General features: G+C 38.1%; 2 protein-coding genes across 2 annotated transcripts in view; one reads left to right on the forward strand and one right to left on the reverse strand.

The window, feature by feature from the left end:
- LOC128015084 (multidrug resistance-associated protein 1) overlaps positions 1-17,165 on the forward strand; it is a 28,162-nt gene extending 10,997 nt beyond the window's left edge. Inside the window, exons 5-31 of the mRNA XM_052598786.1 lie at positions 1,730-1,849; positions 2,992-3,053; positions 3,157-3,288; positions 3,767-3,973; positions 4,849-5,026; positions 5,344-5,505; positions 5,677-5,769; positions 6,642-6,845; positions 6,990-7,136; positions 7,843-7,930; positions 8,928-8,997; positions 9,101-9,227; positions 9,494-9,670; positions 9,813-9,980; positions 10,687-10,879; positions 10,971-11,052; positions 11,572-11,680; positions 11,774-11,981; positions 12,066-12,376; positions 12,499-12,698; positions 12,976-13,102; positions 13,347-13,448; positions 13,622-13,768; positions 14,313-14,471; positions 14,589-14,755; positions 14,907-15,101; positions 15,719-17,165. Coding sequence (XP_052454746.1) covers positions 1,730-1,849; positions 2,992-3,053; positions 3,157-3,288; positions 3,767-3,973; positions 4,849-5,026; positions 5,344-5,505; positions 5,677-5,769; positions 6,642-6,845; positions 6,990-7,136; positions 7,843-7,930; positions 8,928-8,997; positions 9,101-9,227; positions 9,494-9,670; positions 9,813-9,980; positions 10,687-10,879; positions 10,971-11,052; positions 11,572-11,680; positions 11,774-11,981; positions 12,066-12,376; positions 12,499-12,698; positions 12,976-13,102; positions 13,347-13,448; positions 13,622-13,768; positions 14,313-14,471; positions 14,589-14,755; positions 14,907-15,101; positions 15,719-15,827 — 4,044 coding nt within the window. The 3' untranslated portion in view covers positions 15,828-17,165. The remainder of the gene's footprint in view (positions 1-1,729; positions 1,850-2,991; positions 3,054-3,156; positions 3,289-3,766; positions 3,974-4,848; positions 5,027-5,343; positions 5,506-5,676; positions 5,770-6,641; positions 6,846-6,989; positions 7,137-7,842; positions 7,931-8,927; positions 8,998-9,100; positions 9,228-9,493; positions 9,671-9,812; positions 9,981-10,686; positions 10,880-10,970; positions 11,053-11,571; positions 11,681-11,773; positions 11,982-12,065; positions 12,377-12,498; positions 12,699-12,975; positions 13,103-13,346; positions 13,449-13,621; positions 13,769-14,312; positions 14,472-14,588; positions 14,756-14,906; positions 15,102-15,718) is intronic.
- Positions 16,682-20,198, reverse strand: LOC128016201 (small ubiquitin-related modifier 3-like). The gene is made up of 4 exons (XM_052600678.1): positions 20,034-20,198; positions 18,990-19,118; positions 18,685-18,756; positions 16,682-18,173 (listed from the first exon to the last, which is right to left on the reverse strand). Exons 1-4 carry the CDS (start codon positions 20,052-20,054, stop codon positions 18,111-18,113), a joined length of 285 nt encoding a protein of 94 aa, XP_052456638.1. The 5' UTR covers positions 20,055-20,198; the 3' UTR covers positions 16,682-18,110.
- Positions 20,199-20,321: the final 123 nt, after the last annotated feature.

Consider the following 20,321-nt stretch of genomic DNA (forward strand, 5'->3'; position numbering starts at 1 on the left):
CATACAGACAAACACAGATGCATACATGGTCATAGAGTAGATACATATCCACACATGCACAAGCAAATACATCGCAGCACACTCTCGCAAACTCAAAGCAGCTCAGCATTCCAGCAGTTTCTACTTTTAGCACTGTTGTTTTTTTTCCAGGTTTGGACTTGGTTTGTCACATTCATATCACAAGTTCAGGTGAAGTCCAAGTAGGTGTTAGTTTGTAACATAAGTCAGAAAGTGTTAAATTATTTTTTTATCAACTTCACTCTATGTAAATAAGTTGAACAACTCATTTGGTTTAAGCTAATTATTTTATTTAACCAAATAATTAAAATCACAGCTAACAAGAAAACAGGTTTACCAGTTTAAGAAATGAGACTAGGCAGTTCTGACCTATGTCATGCAAAAATGGGTCAAAAACAAAGACAGATAGGCATATTTCTCTGGCATGCTTGAATAAGAGTGGGAAGACATTTTGGCTGACCTACATTGTGACCACTGAAACCACTCTGGCCTTGTTTTTTATTTTGTGGTGTGGTTAAGAATAAAGCCTCTATCTTAGCAAGGGTCTCCACAGCCAAACGGATGTTTACTACAGATTTGTCTCAACATGGCTTGCGATCCTATAGTGAAGCCAGGATGCTATACCCAGGACGCCGGAAAGAAAACTTAGAATCTACTAAATGTATAGAAATGCATGAGCAGCATATCCCTTACGAAAGGAAAATATATTTACCAATATATTTCTTAAAATATATTGTGATATATTGTAATATATTATTTTCCCTTTTTATTTTCTAATATTTTATATATTTGAATACATTTAATAATATATTGATGATACATATATTATATAATATATTGCGAAATATACAAATGATTGCCGCTTTCAATATATTGCAATATATTGGAAAAAATAAATATATATATAAGAATATATGCCTAATATATTACATGATATTTTCCAATATACTGCAATATATTTTTGTTTCATAAGGGATGAGCAGCACATGTGAAGTGTTTGTAAATATAGCTACTTTTGGCTCATCACCAGCAAATAATGGCTGGAGCCTGGAGGTTTGAACAGCAGCAATCTATGAGTTTCCAGATTGTAGCGTGACTTGAGGCCTTTTATGGCTCTTTTCATACGTAATTCATTTATATAAAGCAGGCCATTAAAGAGTTTGGTTTTCACCATGATTTGCCTTAACTGTTCAAAATAAGCTTTACTGTGTTGTTAATGCTCGTGCACACCCATGTCTTCTGACATGCAAAGTAAGAAGGGGCACTGCACGATTTCTTACAGAATAAACAACAGATCATATTTTTTTACATTAATCCTTAGTTTGGTAAATGACGTCACTGACATGTAAACAACATGTCTCTTGCTTTCTCCACCAATTACCTCTTCTATGAAGTCTGAGAGTTCTCGCATGACAGTTTGATCGACATTTTGAATTGTCCTCAGAAAACAAGCCCTTCAAAGTTCAATAGGAGATGTAGTCTTAGGATGGATAATCACCAACAAGGTGTGTTCCAGAGTGTTCCATACGAACAGAATGTTCAGCATGTAAACAGCGTGTTGGAAAGTCTGCCGATCAGGACTGGAATAACATCACAGTAGCATTATGAGAAATGCCTGGTTGTGGTACTCGTTTACGATGGAAAGTCTGCCTGCGCTCTCTTCTTCTGTCATCTCTGTGTAATTGTTGATGCGGATGTCTCTTCTTTTCAGGGTCTTTCTCCAGATATTGTGCGCTATTTGGCCTTTTTCTCGTACTTCGCCCTGCAATTGGCGCAACTCTTCCTCAGCTGTTTTGCAGACCAGGCTCCCTCAGGCAAAGCCGCCCTCAAGGTACAAACAGAGCAAACTATTCATTCGCTAAAATAATCCATCACTGTGGTGAACTGCTGTTGTTTACTATTGTTCTTATTTAATATAGAACACAACTCCTCCATTTTGAAGTGAATTATGGTAATGGTGGTAGCAACTTTTGTCTCCCGCAAGTATGTAGCACTTAGCTATTGGATAAAAAAAAAAGATGTTTTTCAGCAGTCAGTTTGACTAATCTACATGTACACTCTGTGGTCATCCTTCGCAGATAATGATATATCCTTTATTATTATTATTATTATTATTAAAATTCTTGACTCATTCTGCCCACTGTTTGGTTATTATGTATGCAAGTTACACACAGAGCAGAGCAGCACAGAACGTAATCTTCAGACATCTTGTGAGAAAGTGGTCCATCTGACTGTTCTCCTCCAGAGAAAAATAAGGAAACAAACTCAGAGAGGAATTAGTGTGTTGTGATGTCAGTGCCACACCCCTTGATCCCCTCCTGGCCCAGTCACTTCCTGTGTAGGGTTATTCACAGCATCCTGAAGAGTGAGACCTCCGGTGAGAAGGCGGGAGAGAGAGTGAGTGTTTGGGTGGATGGCTGTACAGGCCAGGGGGCAGCACTGAGGTCAGCAGTGGGTGGAAGTGTGTTACTGTGCCACATACACACAAAGATAGACCTCTACCACTCTTACTCACAGTCACTTTCACACAGTTTCTCTGTTTACTCTGAGTTCACTGTTGCCAAATATGATTTCTAACCACTGCTTTCTCCATCCAAGAAAGCAAAACTGTGAAAATCTTATTTCTAAAACTGACTCTTGACAGTTTGACACCCTGTTATTATTGTGTATAATATTACAACCATTTCCAACAATCCTTGTTACAGTGAATGATATAATTGTACCTTTATCATATTTTAATTAACAAGTTTGATTTGGTTATTCCAATGAAGACACTGCTAGGCATCAGTATTGGACAATATATTTAATGTTAATGCTACCAGGGCAATAAAGTAGGCAAATATATTTAAGTCAGTGAATTATAGCCAAAAGAGACCCATTGGTATTTCATATGTATTTAAACACATATTCACATTGTGTTCTTTTTGGACATTTAGTATATTTGTAGCCAACTTGTTCTTCTTCTTTTCCCAGAATTCGTGTCCTGTTCAAGATGCATCATTCCTGTCCAAGATCCTCTTCTGGTGGTTCAGCGGGTAATTAAATGATATTGAATAGCATTTCTAATTTCTAACTCTTTTAAATACTTGTTGGTCCAGTAAATGTAATACATTTAGTTTGTGTTGTGTGTGCTTCCAGGTTAGTTTTTAAGGGATACCGTTCTCCTCTGCAAGCAGAAGATTTATGGAGTCTGAGGGAAGAGGATACATCTGAGAAGATAATATCAGACCTGGAAGAAGAATGGACAGCAGAGCGCACCAAGTTACAGCAGTAAGTTCTACCGAAATAACAGACAAGTTTTTCCCACACGTGACATTCTGAAGCACATGTACATTTATATTGTTTCTTGATGTTGCTGTGGATCCTCATGTTGCTTTAATCAGTGCAATCACATTTCCATCTGAAAGATGCCCACAAAAGAGACAGACCTAAAATGAGTCAAAAGCAGCACTACTGCGTACATGGCCAAGACAGCAGGATTGTGTCAGTTGGTTGGCTTGTTAAAACTTTTCTGTTTTGAACATACAGTGTTTTCAAGTCATCTGAAATCCTCTTTTAAGGCCTCACACGTCAGAGGTCCCATGCATTTTACAATTTGTGGAAACTTGCGCTGTGGCACAGGATGTTTTAATGTCATTCTGTTTTCAATTACAATTTACAAAGAGGGATTAAAAAGCTTAACAAATGCATTTAAGCTTTAGCACCAATTTCTTATGCACATGTCCATTTGCTCTTTCTCCATCTACAGGCAGGAGAACCACCTAAGCACCAATATTGCCTTGGAATCTCGCCTACCAGAGCAGGCCCAATTTCTGAGGAAGATTCAGAAAGAGCAGAGTTTGGGATTATGTCTCTTACGGACACTTGCGCGTAGCTTCGGACCCTACTTCCTAAACGGGACGCTGTGCCTCATGGTCCACGATGCCTTCATGTTTTCAGTTCCACAGGTTCTAAGGTGAGAAAGTCAAAGCAGATTTAATGAGTCATCTTGGCCCAGTCCTTAGTTTTAATTTAATAAACTTTGGGTTTTTGGTATATCTAGGATCAGTTAGGATTTGGGCTGTGTTTATGAGAAATTCTGCCTTCAGATAAACACAGATGGCCCCACTGTGCTTTTATAGACAGCTTGCTAGGTTATCAAAATATTTTTAGAAGAGACATCTTACGGTTCACAATATTTTGGGATGAAAACAGGAAGTGGTGGTGTGCGGCAGGTGCTTGAGTCAGAAACGCCATGCCATCCAGACAGAGATCATGCTATTTATGCCCACAGAGAAGCAATTATGGCTTCAAGTCTGAAAGCTTGAGAGAGTGAGAGATGACCACAGCATTCTGTCCACCGTAGACGTGTTAGCTTCAAGGAGGGTAGAGGAACACTGTTGGGGTTATGGTTACTATAGGCAAGCAGCCAGCTAAGGGTTCAGTCAGGTTCAGTCAGATCCCTGCAAGCTGTAGCTGGGAGATCCAAACTGTAGCAAGTACATTTATTGTAAAAAAAAAAAAGGTGGACTTTGATGGGAACTGTGGAAACATTTAAGGTAACCAATGTGGATTTTGTAGCATTTGGTTAGCATTCAGAAAACATTTTTCCAGTTGAACATGCTACCTCTTGTTAGGTTCAACAAATCTACCATTCTTCATTTTCAAAACATTTTCAAAGAAAGCTGTGGGTTTAAGGGCTACTGTAAACCTTGAGCCTAACTATAATGGGTGGATGTGGTCTGCTGCAGAGGAATCTAGCCAAATGCTTAGCTATATCAGAAATCAGCTAATTTCTTTGTACTTTATAGTGCATTCATTCAAACCCATTTCTTTCTCTTTTTCTTTAAGTCTGTTGTTAGGCTTTATGAAGGACGAGGAGGCTCCGATGTGGAAGGGCTTTTTCTACGCCTCTCTTATGTTCCTCCTGTCCTGCCTTCAGTCAGTCTTCAACCACCAGTACACGTACACCTGCTTTACTGTCGGCATGAGGGTTAAAACAGCTGTCATGGGTCTGGTCTACAGAAAGGTGGGCAATCTAACCAGCACAAAGGCCTAGAACATATGATTTTGTGATTGGTTCTTGATTTTTAAGTAAAGGGTCCAAATGTTATGGACCATGCCATGTCATTTCGTAGACTCATCTTGTGGTTGAACTACTGAAAGTCCTGATAATGCAGTGTTGGGTTGAATTAGTTTGTTCAGCGAAATTCCTGTCATTACAATTCAGCTTCCCGTAGGGCATGACCAATTAAAGTCAATTCAACTGCACTTATGAAAATGAGTCAGTCCTATTTATTTTAATCACTCCTTTTCTCTGTTGTGTTTGCATCTTGTTTTCCTCAGTCTCTTGTTGTTAACAGCGCAGCACGTAGAACATGCACCGTGGGGGAGATCGTCAATCTGGTCTCTGCCGATACCCAGAAGCTGATGGACTTTGTGGTGTATTTCAATGCGGTGTGGTTGGCACCCATTGAGGTCACGCTCTGTCTCTTCTTTCTTTGGCAGGTGAGGGTGCATATGGTTGATTATTTTCATTCTACTCCAGTAAACTGTCTGTATTCTAGGAATACAAGAAAATCTAAATTTGTTTTCTAAGCATTTAGTGGTATTGGTTGAATAGCTGTTTTCTCTTTCCAAGAGAAATAAATGAGACATGTCTTGTTTAACTTATTTCAGCATTTAGGACCATCTGCTCTAGCAGGCATTGCCACTGTGATCTTCATTTTCCCTCTGAATGGATTTATTGCAAGGCAGAGAAGCAAACTCCAGGTACTTTAATGTTGTAACTCAGGACCATGTGTTGTCACTTAACTGCTCTTTGAAGCCTGGAAATTTTGCAAGTTTCATATACCTCAAAAAATGTTTTCTAAATATGTTGCACTGGAAGTGATGGCAGTGCCATGTACAGTATTTTAGTTCTTGGAGGCAAGTAGATTTATATATGACATCTGAATTATATCTGAATGAGATTCTCATTAAAGGAGATGAAAATGTGTTCCTTGTTTATCTTACCCACAAAAATTCTGTCTGAGACATGAGACCATAGAGGAGAGCTATGAATGAGTGCTAAAGAGAGTCAGCGTGAAGGGTCCACATCTGGTTTAGAGCATAGGTGCATGGGTTGGATTCAAGCTTCTCTTTTCTCCTTTGAAGTTCCCCATGCTTCCTTCGGAGCAAAGTAACCACAATGCTTGCAAACTGCAATAAAGCGTAAATTTTATTTTCAGAAAACAACCGACATTTGGCATGCCACTAAATTGAGTCAGTCTCTCAGCGCAGTCAGGAATTTACTGCCTTTCAGTATCAGTCATTCTGGTGTGAGATCACCCTGCTGAAAAGACCAGCCCCAATTGATGTGATGCAAGTCTAATTAGTGGACCAGTGTAACCATTTTGTTCATCAGCGAATCATAGCTGGTCAAGCTGGTTAATGGTAGTGGTGGTTGTCCATTCTAGTTCAGTTAGTCAAAAAGGCTTTGTATGAACATCAGAAGACCAGTATTCAAAACAAAACAAATGCTGGTAACCAGCTATGCAGGTTTTTGTTAGCTGGGTAGCCAGACTTCAGATATTTATTTAGTGGTTTTCTGACAAAACTTGTGATGTTTAATGACAGTATCCTGTTTTCTGGTCATTCCACAGGAGGTACAAATGAAGTACATGGATGGACGGGTCAAGTTAATGAATGAGATTCTGAATGGAATCAAAATCTTGAAGTTCTACGCTTGGGAAAAAGCTTTTCTGGAGCAGGTCCTGGGATACAGAGAGAAGGAGCTAAAAACCCTGAAGAAATCACAGATCTTATACTCTGTGTCTCTTGCCTCCTTCAACTCCTCATCCTTCCTGGTAAGATAAAAACATGATTATTGAGTAATGCTTTAGGCCACACTTTGGGGAAAGAACTAAACCTAAGTTTACATTATACATAAGTAATGATTGTAAAAAAGTCATTGCAAGGTTTTTTCAACTGCAATTTCCATTCTTTGCCAGATTGCTTTTGCCATGTTTGGTGTCTATGTGCTCATTGATGATAAGAATGTTCTGGATGCTCAGAAAATCTTTGTATCGATGGCTCTCATCAACATACTGAAAACTCCCTTGAGCCAACTTCCTTTTGCCATGAGCACAACCATGCAGGTGAGACTGCATTAACGCTAAAATTACATTCTGCCCTGATTATTTAAAGAGCAGTTCATATGAGTTTTCGAAAAACGTTGTTAATCAAAAAAGTGCATGATAAATGAAAATATTGTCTCTCAAAGGAAAGAGTCTACTCTGAACCACTTTAACGAGTATTCATATTTTCAAAATCTTCTGCCTGTTACCTATATACGTCACAAGGGAACACATTAAGCGTGTACTGCTTCTCTAATCTTAGCAAGTTCAGTGTGGGATTCATTAAACGGTCATCAATAATTATAATGAATGCAATAAAATGACTATCTAAAATGACTATGCTAATGGCTGTTTTGTTTCCAAATATGAAAAAACCAGTCACAACAGACTTGGTCAGCTGACCAATCAGAGCAGCGTTGGCTTATGGAAGGGAGAGGTTTACAGACCTTAAGCTCAGAACAGCTTTGAAAGGAATAGTTTTGAAATCATTGAAAAATTCTAATAATAAATGTATATGCTTAGAAAATTACAATGTTGTCTGACTTTAGATGCATTTAAACCTGTTTTAGGGGACTTCAACATAATATTAGGACACCGTACGTACAGTATGTACCATATGACCTGCACCATAAAATACCATATGATCTGCTCTATAATGATGGTGTCTGTATTCAGTTAGTTCTTACTGATATATTAATGAAATGTACAAATTATTCTTGTGTTGCAGGCTCTTGTCTCTTTAAAGCGATTGGGGAAATTTCTTTGTCAAGATGAACTCAAACCAGACAATGTGACAAGGGAATTCTTTAAATCTGGTGAGAGATCACTTGTGGAAAAACGTTATTGTGCAATAGTTTAGTAAGGCTAAAAACAGAATGAATGTTGTCTGTAGCCTGTGCGACTTTCCTTCTGCCCCTCACTTCCCTCTGTCTGTAAAAATATGAGTGAGAGCAAGAATAAAAAAATTTGATAATAGCCTCTAAATTTCACAGTTAGATTGCAGCGATGTCTCTTTTCCTTTCACTGGTATAAGTAATTATCTCTGAAATCTCACTGGATCACTTGCATGTGAATGCAGTGTTGCCTACTACATAAAATATAGATTTATTTGTATATTATGTTTGTATTTATTTATTTTATTTCTACTTGTAGATCAGCATGGAACTTTAAACAACAGTCCATTAAAAAAACAATTAGCCTTGTGACAAAATGAACACTACCACAATATTACAGTACTAAATTATATATTATTATTTACTCTGCTATCAAAATGACATTTATGATGGACTTGTTAGTCAACATATTATTTAAAATTTTATATAATTTAAAAAAATATATTTTGTATTTTATTTTCTACAATGCAGCATATCTTGCTGTATTTCAAGTTCTTTTTTGAAACATAAAAATAATGTTGCTATCAAAAATAAAATTATATATACAAGTATACCGCCAGTATGTTGCCATGAACAATGCTCAAACATACGCGGTCATTTAGCGGTCATTATGCTAAGACATTTGCTTGGGGGATGAGGGTGGGCGGCATTCAACAAAGTTGTTCAGGATAGCTTGTGAAAACTGTTAAAGTGAAGATAAAGACTATTAAAGTGTTTAATTAAAGTGTGTCTATAATTTCACAAGCTGCAGTAGAAATCTAGTTTCTCAATCTATTTCATTTCAACTACACTTTTCTCCAGAACAATTTGCATTTGTGTAGATAGTCTGCCTTTATAAATTGCATGTTATGGTAAGTGATTAAGGCATGATGTTACATGATTTACTTTTACTCTTTCATTGTCCCTCTTTACTTGTCAGATGTGGATGGTGTAGTGTTTGATAATGGAACCTTCAGCTGGTCTAAGGATGGCCCCCCGTGTCTAAAAAGGTATTATTATCCAGAAGGTTTCCACAAGGCTCCTGAATACACAATCAGGCAAGTGTCCGAGTTTAAGCAACTTCCCCCTCACTTACTCTGTGTTTTGGAGCAGGATCAGTGTAAGAGTTCCCTGTGGTTCACTGGTTGCGGTTGTCGGCCATGTTGGCAGTGGGAAATCCTCATTGCTTTCTGCCGTGCTTGGAGAGACTGAAAAGAAAAGTGGGGTCGTCTCAGTCAAGGTACTAATCACCATTAACTCTTATTGTATATACTTCATGAAATATAATTTTGAATGGCATGTCATGATTATACACAAAGTGACCACAATGACAGTCCTGCCTTTCAAAGTAGAATCATATATTGCAATTATAAAAATACATGAGGTACAATGGTCTGACACCACAGTGAAAACCAAATTAAAATCTGGAAATACTTTCAAGGACACTAATCAAATTTCAAACTGCAAAATAGTCTTCTTAGCATTTCTTTGCTCCTGACAATATAGGGCTCAATTGCCTACGTTCCCCAGCAAGCTTGGATCCAAAATGCCAGTCTGCAGGACAACATTCTGTTTGGACGGGAAAAAAAGGAAAGCTGGTATCAGCGGGTGCTGGAAGCCTGTGCCCTGCTGCCAGATCTGGACAATCTGCCTGCAGGAGATTCCACTGAGATTGGAGAGAAGGTGAGACCCTGGTATGAGCTGGTATGAGCTAAAGTTCCATGATTTAGATTGATTCAATAGGATTAATAGGCATCCGTGAGATCTGTATATAAATCTTGATATACAGCTAGATATAAATAGTTTCTGCATTGTCTTTTGCCAGGGTTTAAATTTGTCTGGAGGACAGAAACAGAGGGTGAGCCTGGCACGTGCTGTTTACAGGAAAGCTGATGTGTACCTGCTTGATGACCCCCTGTCTGCTGTGGATGCACATGTTGGTCAACACATCTTCAACAAAGTCATTGGACCCAAGGGTATACTGAGAGACAAGGTGACTATCACTGTAGTGTTTACCCTAAAGAGTTGGGGGTAATTTTCTTTCCAACATCTAACATCCAACATTATTTTTTTAAGACATAAAGAGTTAGATTGCAGCGATGTCTCTTTTCCTTTCACTGGCATAAGTAATTATCTCTGAAATCTCACTGGATCACTTGCATGTGAATGCAGTGTAGCCTACTACATAAAATATAGATTTATTTGTATATTATGTTTGTATGTATTTATTTTATTTCTACTTGTAGATCAGCGTAGACCTTTAAACAACAGTCCATTAAAAAAACAATTAGCCTTGTGACAAAATGAACACAACTACAATATTACAGTACTAAATTATATATTATTATTTACTCTGCTATCAAAATGACATTTATGATGGACTTGTTAGTCAACATATTATTTAAAATTTTATATAATTAAAAAAAATATATATTTTGTATTTTATTTTCTACAATGCAGCATATCTTGCTGTATTTTCAAGTTCTTTTTTGAAACATAAAAATAATCTTGCTATCAAAAATAAAATTATATATACAAGTATACCGCCAGTATGTTGCCATGAACAATGCTCAAACATACGCGGTCATTTAACGGTCATTATGCTAAGACATTTGCTTGGGGGATGAGGGTGAGCGGCATTCATCAAAGTTGTTCAGGATAGCTTGTGAAAACTGTTAATTCAACATTATTTTTTTAAGACAAGGGTTTTAGTGACCCATGGAATGAGCTTCCTGCCTCAGGCGGATTTGATTCTGGTTCTGGTGGATGGGGAGATCAGTGAGCGAGGCTCCTATCAAGAACTTCTCAGCCGCAATGGTGCTTTTGCCGATTTCATCCACACCTTTGCAAGCTCTGAAAGGAAAGAATGCCTTTCAGAGGCCTCCCAGAGAGGTAATTTTACTGTGGTGTGTGTCAAATCCAATTGTTGCTTTAATGTGAAAACATTTATTGATCAATTTATGTTTTATCCATACACTTGCAGGTTCAAGAAGACTGTCAGTAAGATTGAGTGTTACTGAATGCATGCCATTTTCCAGGGACCTGTCCCAAGAGCAGCTTATTGGGTATGGGATTTTAAAGACATTTATTAAATCCTTCTGGATATGTTTTTAAATGGCACAGAAAACAGGAACACTGTTATTGTGGTGCAGAATGACTGCAGTTAGAGCTGGGTGACTAATAGTGTTGCAATGAACCCTATTTTCGTAAGCCAACCAAAAAGTGTAATGTGTTTTGATAACAAAACCTTTATGAAACTGAAACCTAAATACAATCAGCAGAAGTAATGCTCACATGACTGTAACTTCACCACTACTAAGCTTACGACAACTCTTTCAATTTTTATTTAAAATCAGTTCATTAAAAAAATCGAGTTGGAATTTAGCAATGGTATGAAAATAAAACCTATGAAGCTATAAAAGCAGACTAGTGAGTAGATGAGTTGTCAATCTACAAACTCACTAGTCCCATTTAGCCACTAATAAGCAACCACCACCACTTTTAACCATTCCATTTTTGTGCACAAGTTCTTCACTAAATATGAGAAGCAAAACAACTTCAAAACAAATTCAAATCTCTTACAGTGGTGACACAAACAGTATTACAGTTGAGGTACTGGCCAATTCTGATGAGGACCACATCCCAGAAGACCTGGGCAAACTAACTACGGTTGATAAAGCACGGATAGGCAGAGTAAGATCATTTATCTTAAAACTTGATGACATTGTCTTTCTACTAACCATATATGTTTGGCTTATGATCTAAATTTTCCTTCTGTCCCAACAGGTCAAACTTGAGATGTACATTGAATACTTCCGCACCATTGGTTTGCCTTTAATAGTTTCCATTGTATTCCTGTACGCCTTCCAACAAGCAGCATCCCTGTCTTATAATTACTGGTTAAGCTTATGGGCTGATCAGCCTGTCATCAACGGCACTCAATTAAACACCGATTTGAAACTGGGAGTCTATGGAGCTCTCGGCTTCGCACAAGGTCAGCAGAGTCATAGTGTTTCACACCATCAGCTCAAGTTATGATTCAAGGAAACTAAACTAATTTGAATTTCTTGTGTTTTAGGAATTGCCATATTTGGGACCACATTGGCCATCTCATTAGGGTGCATCATCGCCTCCCGCCATCTTCACTTGGACCTTCTGAACAACGTGCTTCGCTCCCCTATGTCGTTCTTTGAGTCCACTCCCAGTGGAAACCTCCTCAATCGTTTTGCTAAAGAGATAGATGCCATAGACAATATGATCCCTGATGGGCTGAAAATGATGCTAGGTTACTTCTTCAAACTCATGGAAGTCTGTATCATCGTGTTGATGGCCACGCCTTTCGCTGCCGTTATCATTCTTCCTATGGCATTCCTCTATGGTTTCATACAGGTGCACCTAAATCTGCATTTAAGGGGGTTAAGGAAAGAATGCTAACCAGCAATAATGATCAAAATCATTCACTTGCTTAGGTTTTGACTACTATCTCTCTCTCACTCTTTGTAACCTTAAAGAGTTTCTATGTGGCCACATCCTGCCAGCTGCGGCGGTTGGAGTCAGTGAGTCGCTCTCCCATCTACACACACTTAAACGAGACCGTGCAGGGTGCCAGTGTCATCCGGGCATTCAATGAGCAGTCACGCTTCATCATGGGTGCCAATCACAAGGTGGATCATAACCAAACTGCTTACTTTCCCCGGTTTGTAGCCACAAGGTGAGGCTCTCCTCAAAATTCAGTTTCACAATCACAATAACATCTACATTCAGGAAAATATCACAAACTAGAAGTGTTCTTGTATTCAGAAACAACTAGTGGGTGCAATAGAACGGGACAGCCATTTAAAAAACAGTTCTGATGCAATTCTGCACACTCCGTGTCAATGCCTCCTTTTATGGGACATTTCTGTGATACTGCGGGGGGGCTCCTGTAACATATATATTGATTGTTTGACATTGATATAAACTTCATTCTGGGATGTCGTCTTGTGCAGGTGGCTGGGTGTGAATTTGGAGTTCCTGGGTAATGGAATTGTCCTTGCTGCTTCTATTCTCTCTGTGATGGCAAAAGGAACCCTGAGCCCTGGGATGGTCGGTCTAGCCGTGTCTCATTCACTTCAGGTGTGAATCATTTCAAGTGACTCTAGAATCCGACATTACTAATTCAAATAATATGAGAGCTACCGGAGATATTTCATGTGGCAGGCTATCTCTTGCAATGTTCACCCTTAAACCAAATAAGCTTTTAACTCTTTCTCATAGAATAGAAAATCCATTATTTGTAGTTTGTCTGCGTTAGATCAGACAAATCAGATCCCATCCATGGTGACTGTTTTAATGCTTAAATGTGTTTGCTGTCTCTCAGGTTACCGGTTTCCTGAGCTGGATTGTAAGGTCATGGACAGATGTAGAGAACAACATTGTGTCAGTTGAGAGAGTGAAAGAGTACGCAGACACACCAAAAGAGGTGAGTGTGGCTATACAGCATAATTACAATTCAATCTATTAAATATATACATATATATATATATATATATTTTTATAGTTAATTTGATCAGCCTTTATTTCCAGATGTAAATAATTTTTTCTTTTTTGGCCAGTAATAGCAAGCATTTTTAATATCCAAATCATTATTTACAGGCAGCTTGGAGCATAGAGGGAAGTTCTTTACCACCATCTTGGCCTCAAAAAGGGACCATTGAATTTCAAGATTATGGCCTTCAGTATCGTAAAGGCCTAGAGTTGGCCCTGAAGGGCATCTCTGTTCACATCAAAGAGCGGGAGAAGGTACAAGTGAAGACTTTGAAATATTCTACATCAGCATTTACTATTCTAAAATATTATTTTATTATTATTAAGGTTATAATCTTGTAGACCTTGAGGGAGTAGCTCACTCAAAAATGGCATAATTTACTCACTAAGATATATATATTCAATTTTAAATTTAAATTAAATTTAAAAAAAGCGACTTACAGTGCATTCAGGCTATACATTTTTACCTATCATGTCTTCCCCCAACTTTGCGCTAGCTTGCTTGCTAATGCAACGCTCTACCAGTTGAGCTACAGGAACACCATATACACACACACACACACACACAGATATATATATATATATATATATATATATATATATATATATAGCAACTGTAATGTTCTAACTAGGATATATGGTGAAAGTTAATTACTGTACGTTAATTGTACATGACAAACATATGGTTGGATTATAGTAATGCAAAATGTTCCTGATAATAGTTCCATAATTTCTTTGTCTGGAAGTCAATGTTAAAAAAGTTCCTGCAGTCTTATTCTTTGGCTCCTTATTCTTTCAGATTGGTATTGTCGGAAGAACTGGTGCAGGAAAATCATCTTTGGCTCTTGGAATTTTCCGGATCTTGGAAGCATCAAAAGGACAGATCTACATCGATGGAATCAACATTGCAGAGATCGGGCTTCATGATCTAAGATCCCGCATCACCATCATTCCACAAGTGTGTGCAGCTGAGATACTCCACCTGGAACCAAAATCACTCTATCATTTCCTCTTCACACTGCAAATTTTTATGAACTCCTCACCAGTCTGTTTTGCAATTTTAATATCCTTCCAGGACCCTGTGCTGTTCTCTGGATCTCTCCGTATGAACCTTGACCCCTTCGATGCCTATTCAGATGAGGAGGTGTGGAATGCCCTGGAACTTGCTCACCTTAAAAACTTTGTGTCTGATCTTCCAGATAAACTCAATCATGAGTGCTCCGAAGGAGGAGAAAATCTCAGGTATGTGCATCCAAACATGCTTTATTTCATGATTTTAAATAACTAAAAAGTGGTTTCAAGTATTTTTATTTCAAGTTCCCCAATTGCACCTATGACCTTTTAATCAGTAGAGACTTTGGATTAACAATGACGAATGGTGTTCCTCCTGCAGTCTTGGTCAGAGGCAGCTGGTATGTCTAGCAAGAGCTCTTCTCCGAAAGACAAAAATTTTGGTACTGGATGAGGCAACAGCTGCACTGGATCTGGAGACAGACACCCTGATCCAGTCTACCATCCGCAGCCAGTTTGAGGATTGTGCCGTTCTTACCATCGCACACCGCCTCAACACCATTATGGATTACACAAAGTATGTCATGATACAAAGCCACTGAACAGTGGTTCCCAAACCTTATTCTACTGCATTCTTAAATAAAAATTCTGCTTGTTGGAGTGGTATTTATATTTACCGTGATTCATACATCGCTACACTAGCTACTGACAAATTTTGCACTGCATTAAATCAAAATTGACTATTAACTCTACTAGCGCACATTGCAAATCTTGGTGTGAACAATTAATCCGTGCAAATGAATCATCTGAAAATAATAATAATGATTTATAATAGAGATCAGTCGTGAAGACGTGTTTTGGAAACAATAATTCTTAAATTCAATAAATCTTAACAAAAATAAATAAAAGAAAAGATTTACCTTATCATCATTTGGATGTTTAAATTTTGTCTTCCACCACGTGTTCATTTGTGTGACATAATTATAATGTACAGTAATAACGCGGTTATCTGATGTATATTATTGTTGTACAAATGACTGAATTATCTGTAATTTCATGGTTTTTTAATACTAACGTGACCAAACGGATAAATGTAGCACTTTTATACATATTTTTGAGAACCTATTCAGATTGTGGTTGCATGTTACACATAAATGTTTTAAACGTTACCTTATATTATTTTTTTTTTCTCAGGGTAATTGTCATGGATAAAGGGCATATCGTCGAGATGGATTCTCCCAGTAATCTCATTGCAAAAAGAGGCCAGTTTTACTACATGTGCCGGGAAGCTGGGCTCTTGTAAGACACATTACAGATTGACTGTCTTCTTGCGCCTCCTTGTGGCAAAAGCAAAGAATCTACAGACTCTCCATTTCTCAGTTCTCAGTGCAGAGCACAGAGACATCCCAATAACACAGCTGGGGCTTCACAAGGGAAAAAGACCAGAAACTTGAATTACACTATTCCCCACAAATGAAAATGGATAAATTTGAAGATGTGTTTACTCAGGTATACAGCCATTTCCACTGGCATAGTAACTCTATGCATCTCTTATGAATGAGAAAAGCTTTGCATTCTGCCAGAAGATAAAGACCAATGCTACTTGTAGGGTTACAGAACAGAAAGGTGTAGCTTATGGAAACCTGTAAATACAGCAACTAATTAAACACACACACACACAAATTAGTGTAGAAAAAGTCTGTTCTGCCTGTGCCGTAGCATCCATGGAGAAAGAACATGAATGTGAGAGCAGCTGCATGCTAAAGTTGTACAGGTTACTAACAAATCATTGAAGACAACTCTATAAGCTCTAGTGGATTCTTAGTTCTCTTTATAGACAATCAGTTATGTGAAGACTCACGTAAAAGAAAGAGGATAAATATGTTTACAAACATATTGCCAGAAATACTTGACCTGAAATACCCAGAAAAATTCCAGACTCCCTTTCAGACAATGAAGTTTTTACGAGAGGGTTTTTGGAGAAAAACAGTTTGGTCGCCCAAATAGGTTGTGGTGTTTGTTTGTTTGTTTGTGCCGAAGTAAACAAATAAAATGGACAATAATGGCCAGGCGAAAGAGCATGCAACCTGCACACAAGAAGAGTATCATTACATGAATTCATTCTTTCTAAAGGATCAAATATGTTCACCACCAATATGAAAGCAAGATTTTTTTTTTATTTAGCAGTTCTGCACTTCAGTTTAAGAAAAGTGTTTTACAAGCATTGTTCTCTGTAACTTAATGTAGATTTTTAGAAATATATTTTAACCTTAAATGTGGACATGAAGACACTGCATCTCGTCTTCTAAGACAATGCAAAAAGCTACATGTGTGACATGTACACTCAAGTGCCTTTGTGACACTCCAGATGTTATTTATATTTTATATTGAATCTTTGACACTTCATCTCATGTTTTGTATGTTTTATACATGTAACAACTGTGTATAAAGAAACTTTTGACATCTTGTTAAAGGATGCATCATTGTGCTTCTATAAGATTTTCTACAGGCTTCATATTTGATGACATGGTTAAAGAATTTTTAAAAATGCACTCTTTGGACATGATGAAAAAGCATCTGCCAAAAAAAAAAAAAACTATTTATTGTTTACAGTAGTAAAGGACAAAAAAAAAAAAAAAAACATCAGTACAGAGGGATGCCAAAATCTGGAAAACTTTGAGTCAACTCTTAAATCCTCTCTTCCTTTCAGTCATATGAATGATAGTGGGAGGGCAAGAGATGTTAGGAGATCAGACCAGTCCTAGCAGAAAGGGTTCCCTTTAGTTTTGCTTCAAGACCCTGGGGTGGGGGGTAATAAACAGGTAAAAATATCTATTGGTCTTTTTTTTTATTTTATCGTTCCGGTCTCCTCAAACAAAACATAAGAGGAAATGGGAATGGTAAATGGATATATTTCTACAGAGATTTAAAAGTATAAACTAGTTGGTGTAATCCTGCCCTCATCAGCTAATCGAGTACCATCTTTGGGGTTTGGTCCAGATGGGGTAACTGTATATTGTGTCAAGTAGTCTTCATTTTTAAACGACCAACAAGATGGTTCACAGATCCCGTCCCTACAGTGAGCTCATACGAGAAGCGGCCCCATTAAAAAGGCAGATGAATACAACACTGGTTGAACATATTTCTACAACACATACAGGCAAATAGAACCGGAGTTGAAATGGGTCTATTTAAAGTTCTTAAGAATTGAAAGGTGAAGAAAAAAATATGCTTCCTCACTTTTTATTGGGCGAATATACTTTGTAGGGGTCAATGTTTCCCTGGGCTTGTTGAGTGAATCAGTTTTGGGAGCAATTTAAAACCGTTGTGCGTGGTGGCTGGTTGTTGATGATCTGAACAACTACGCTCTGTGGCAACCCTCAAGAGTTTGTTCCCCCAAAACAGTAGCTGTCTAACCATTACGCAATATATAAATATTACTGGAAACACAATTGCGATGCCCACTCTAGGAAAGCTAGGGATGACAGAAGAAAGGCAAAGAGAAGGGGAAACGATGTGAAAGCATCTGAATGAAACATCATGAGGAATAAAATAGATAAGTGAGGGGTCCAGGTGGTGTGGAGTTTTAGCAGAAGCCGCCAGTTTGTTGCTGAAATACGTCAATCGTGTCTTCATCCTCCATCTCCAACTAACAAATGCAAAGTTAACATTACTTATTGCATTAACTAACAACAAGCAATACAGTATTTATTAACCTTAACATTAGTAAAACCATTACACAGTTCTTTGTTGGTTGGGAGCATTCATATTAACGGATACATCTTGAAATCTTTAATGCATTAGTAAATGTTGAAATTAACATCAACTACAATTCATAAATGTTTTTAAGTATTAAATCAAGCATTTTTTTGTAAACATTTTAATGGTGTATGATCAGGATTCAAACTAAAATTGGAACTATTCAAAAAAAATTTTTGCCTTTTTTTCCACTTAGTTACAAAGGCAACATTTCTTAATTGTATAAAGGTCTAAAATAACTAAAACTTAAACTTTTTTTGTCCACTAAAATGACAAAAACGCATACTAAAACGAAAACAGAACAAACATAAAAGTTCATAAAAATTTTTTTTATATTCTATCAGTATATAAATTGCACTAAAATAACACCGGACATTTCACAGCAAAAAAGGGGCACTCACCTGCGCCGGTGTGTCTGTCTCGTTAATTGGTTGCCCGTCAAATCTAAATCTAATCTGTCTTATCGACAAACCCTGGAAGAAAAGCAATATTTACATCAGTCTTGGAACTGGCTATATTATAGGATTTGAACAATTATTAAAAGCAGTATTAAGTTCTAGTTACAGTGGTTTCCAAAGTGATCTGTAATGTTATATCACACTGCATTATTCCAAAATGACAGTGCCAGTGACTCACATAGACGGCCTGAGTGCCAAGGTCACCATGTATTTGACTGATCTAGTGGAAATGCCTGGAGGAGCCTTACCTGTCTCTCACAGTACGCTTTCATTAATTTGCTGAGTGGTGTGTGCCTTTTAATTTTGAACTGGACCACTGAGCCATCCTGTCCCGCCACCTTCAGATTGATGTGGTCGTTCTCCGTTTTCACTCCCTCCTGAAACAATAATAAAGTGAAGACTTGGGAGATCAAAAAGTGCTAAATGTATACATTCGACATGCATGAAACACAATTATGTATTACATAAGCTATCCTGCTCTGGGATTTGATAGGAGGCACTTGGTGGGCTCTTTTAAGGAGGTGAACACTAAATAGTGAACAGCAAGGCCTAGTGGATGCTAAGTTTTTAAGAACTAAGTGAAATATGGTGGGGTGGGGGGGTCCTATAACAACGTTCAGTAGATCCAGCTAATCAACTATAACAGCAGAAGGGAACCGAACCAGGAGTACAAAAACAGACATGCACATGCAGCAGCAAATATTAGTCGCGTACTCTAACATTGCTGCGGCTCAGTACGCCATTTTTAAGCATCTGGCGCAGCGAGGTGCAACTCACAACTCAATACCGTAACCGACAAATTATTCAAATCCAACTTTGTTGGGGACTTATTTGGACTAACGTTGAAAATACACGGTGTCCGTTTATGTACCATCCAAATAACGGACGACAACAGTGTACTACGACGCACTTTTATATTCCGTTCCGCTGTTCTTACGCTAATGGCGTAACGTGGCCGGCTAGCGCCACTCCGCTCTCACAAAGAAAAACCCGCAAACGCTGAATACACCGGACCAAACGCGCGGTACATACAAAATAACAGCGTCTTTGAATGAGCATCCATTTAACGGACCATTTAAAACACGGATTAATAAAAGCATCAGCCGACAAACTGAAAACGGATGACGTTTGCAGGAAAACGAGACAATGATTGCGTGCCGACCGCCTTTCTCCCGCATAAATGCGCAATCTATCACGGCAAGGCTGCACAAAATGAAACTGGAACTCGGCCTCACACGGTTTGTTTTGAGTGAAGCTTTAAAATACGGCAAAATTACAAATCGGATACTCACCTTTGGCTTGTCTTCGGACATTTTTGCAGGTGTCTTTTGGTCTGTATTATGGAAATAGACTGAACACAAGATGCGCTCTTCACACTGTAGAGAAACACAGCTGCCGACGGGGACGCGCTTTCCTTTACCTATTTTATCAACGATTGGTCGGTTTCTGGTCACATGATGCTCCTGTCGTGCGCGGGAGCGAGCGAAGCTCCCGCGAAATTTCTGAAGAGAATCATGTACTTTTTAGGCCCTGACATCAGGGCTAATTAATTATTAAATTTTTATTTAAATGTACATGTT

Source organism: Carassius gibelio, chromosome A6 (assembly GCF_023724105.1).
Source record: "Carassius gibelio isolate Cgi1373 ecotype wild population from Czech Republic chromosome A6, carGib1.2-hapl.c, whole genome shotgun sequence".
In the NCBI taxonomy this organism is placed as follows: Eukaryota; Metazoa; Chordata; class Actinopteri; order Cypriniformes; family Cyprinidae; genus Carassius; species Carassius gibelio.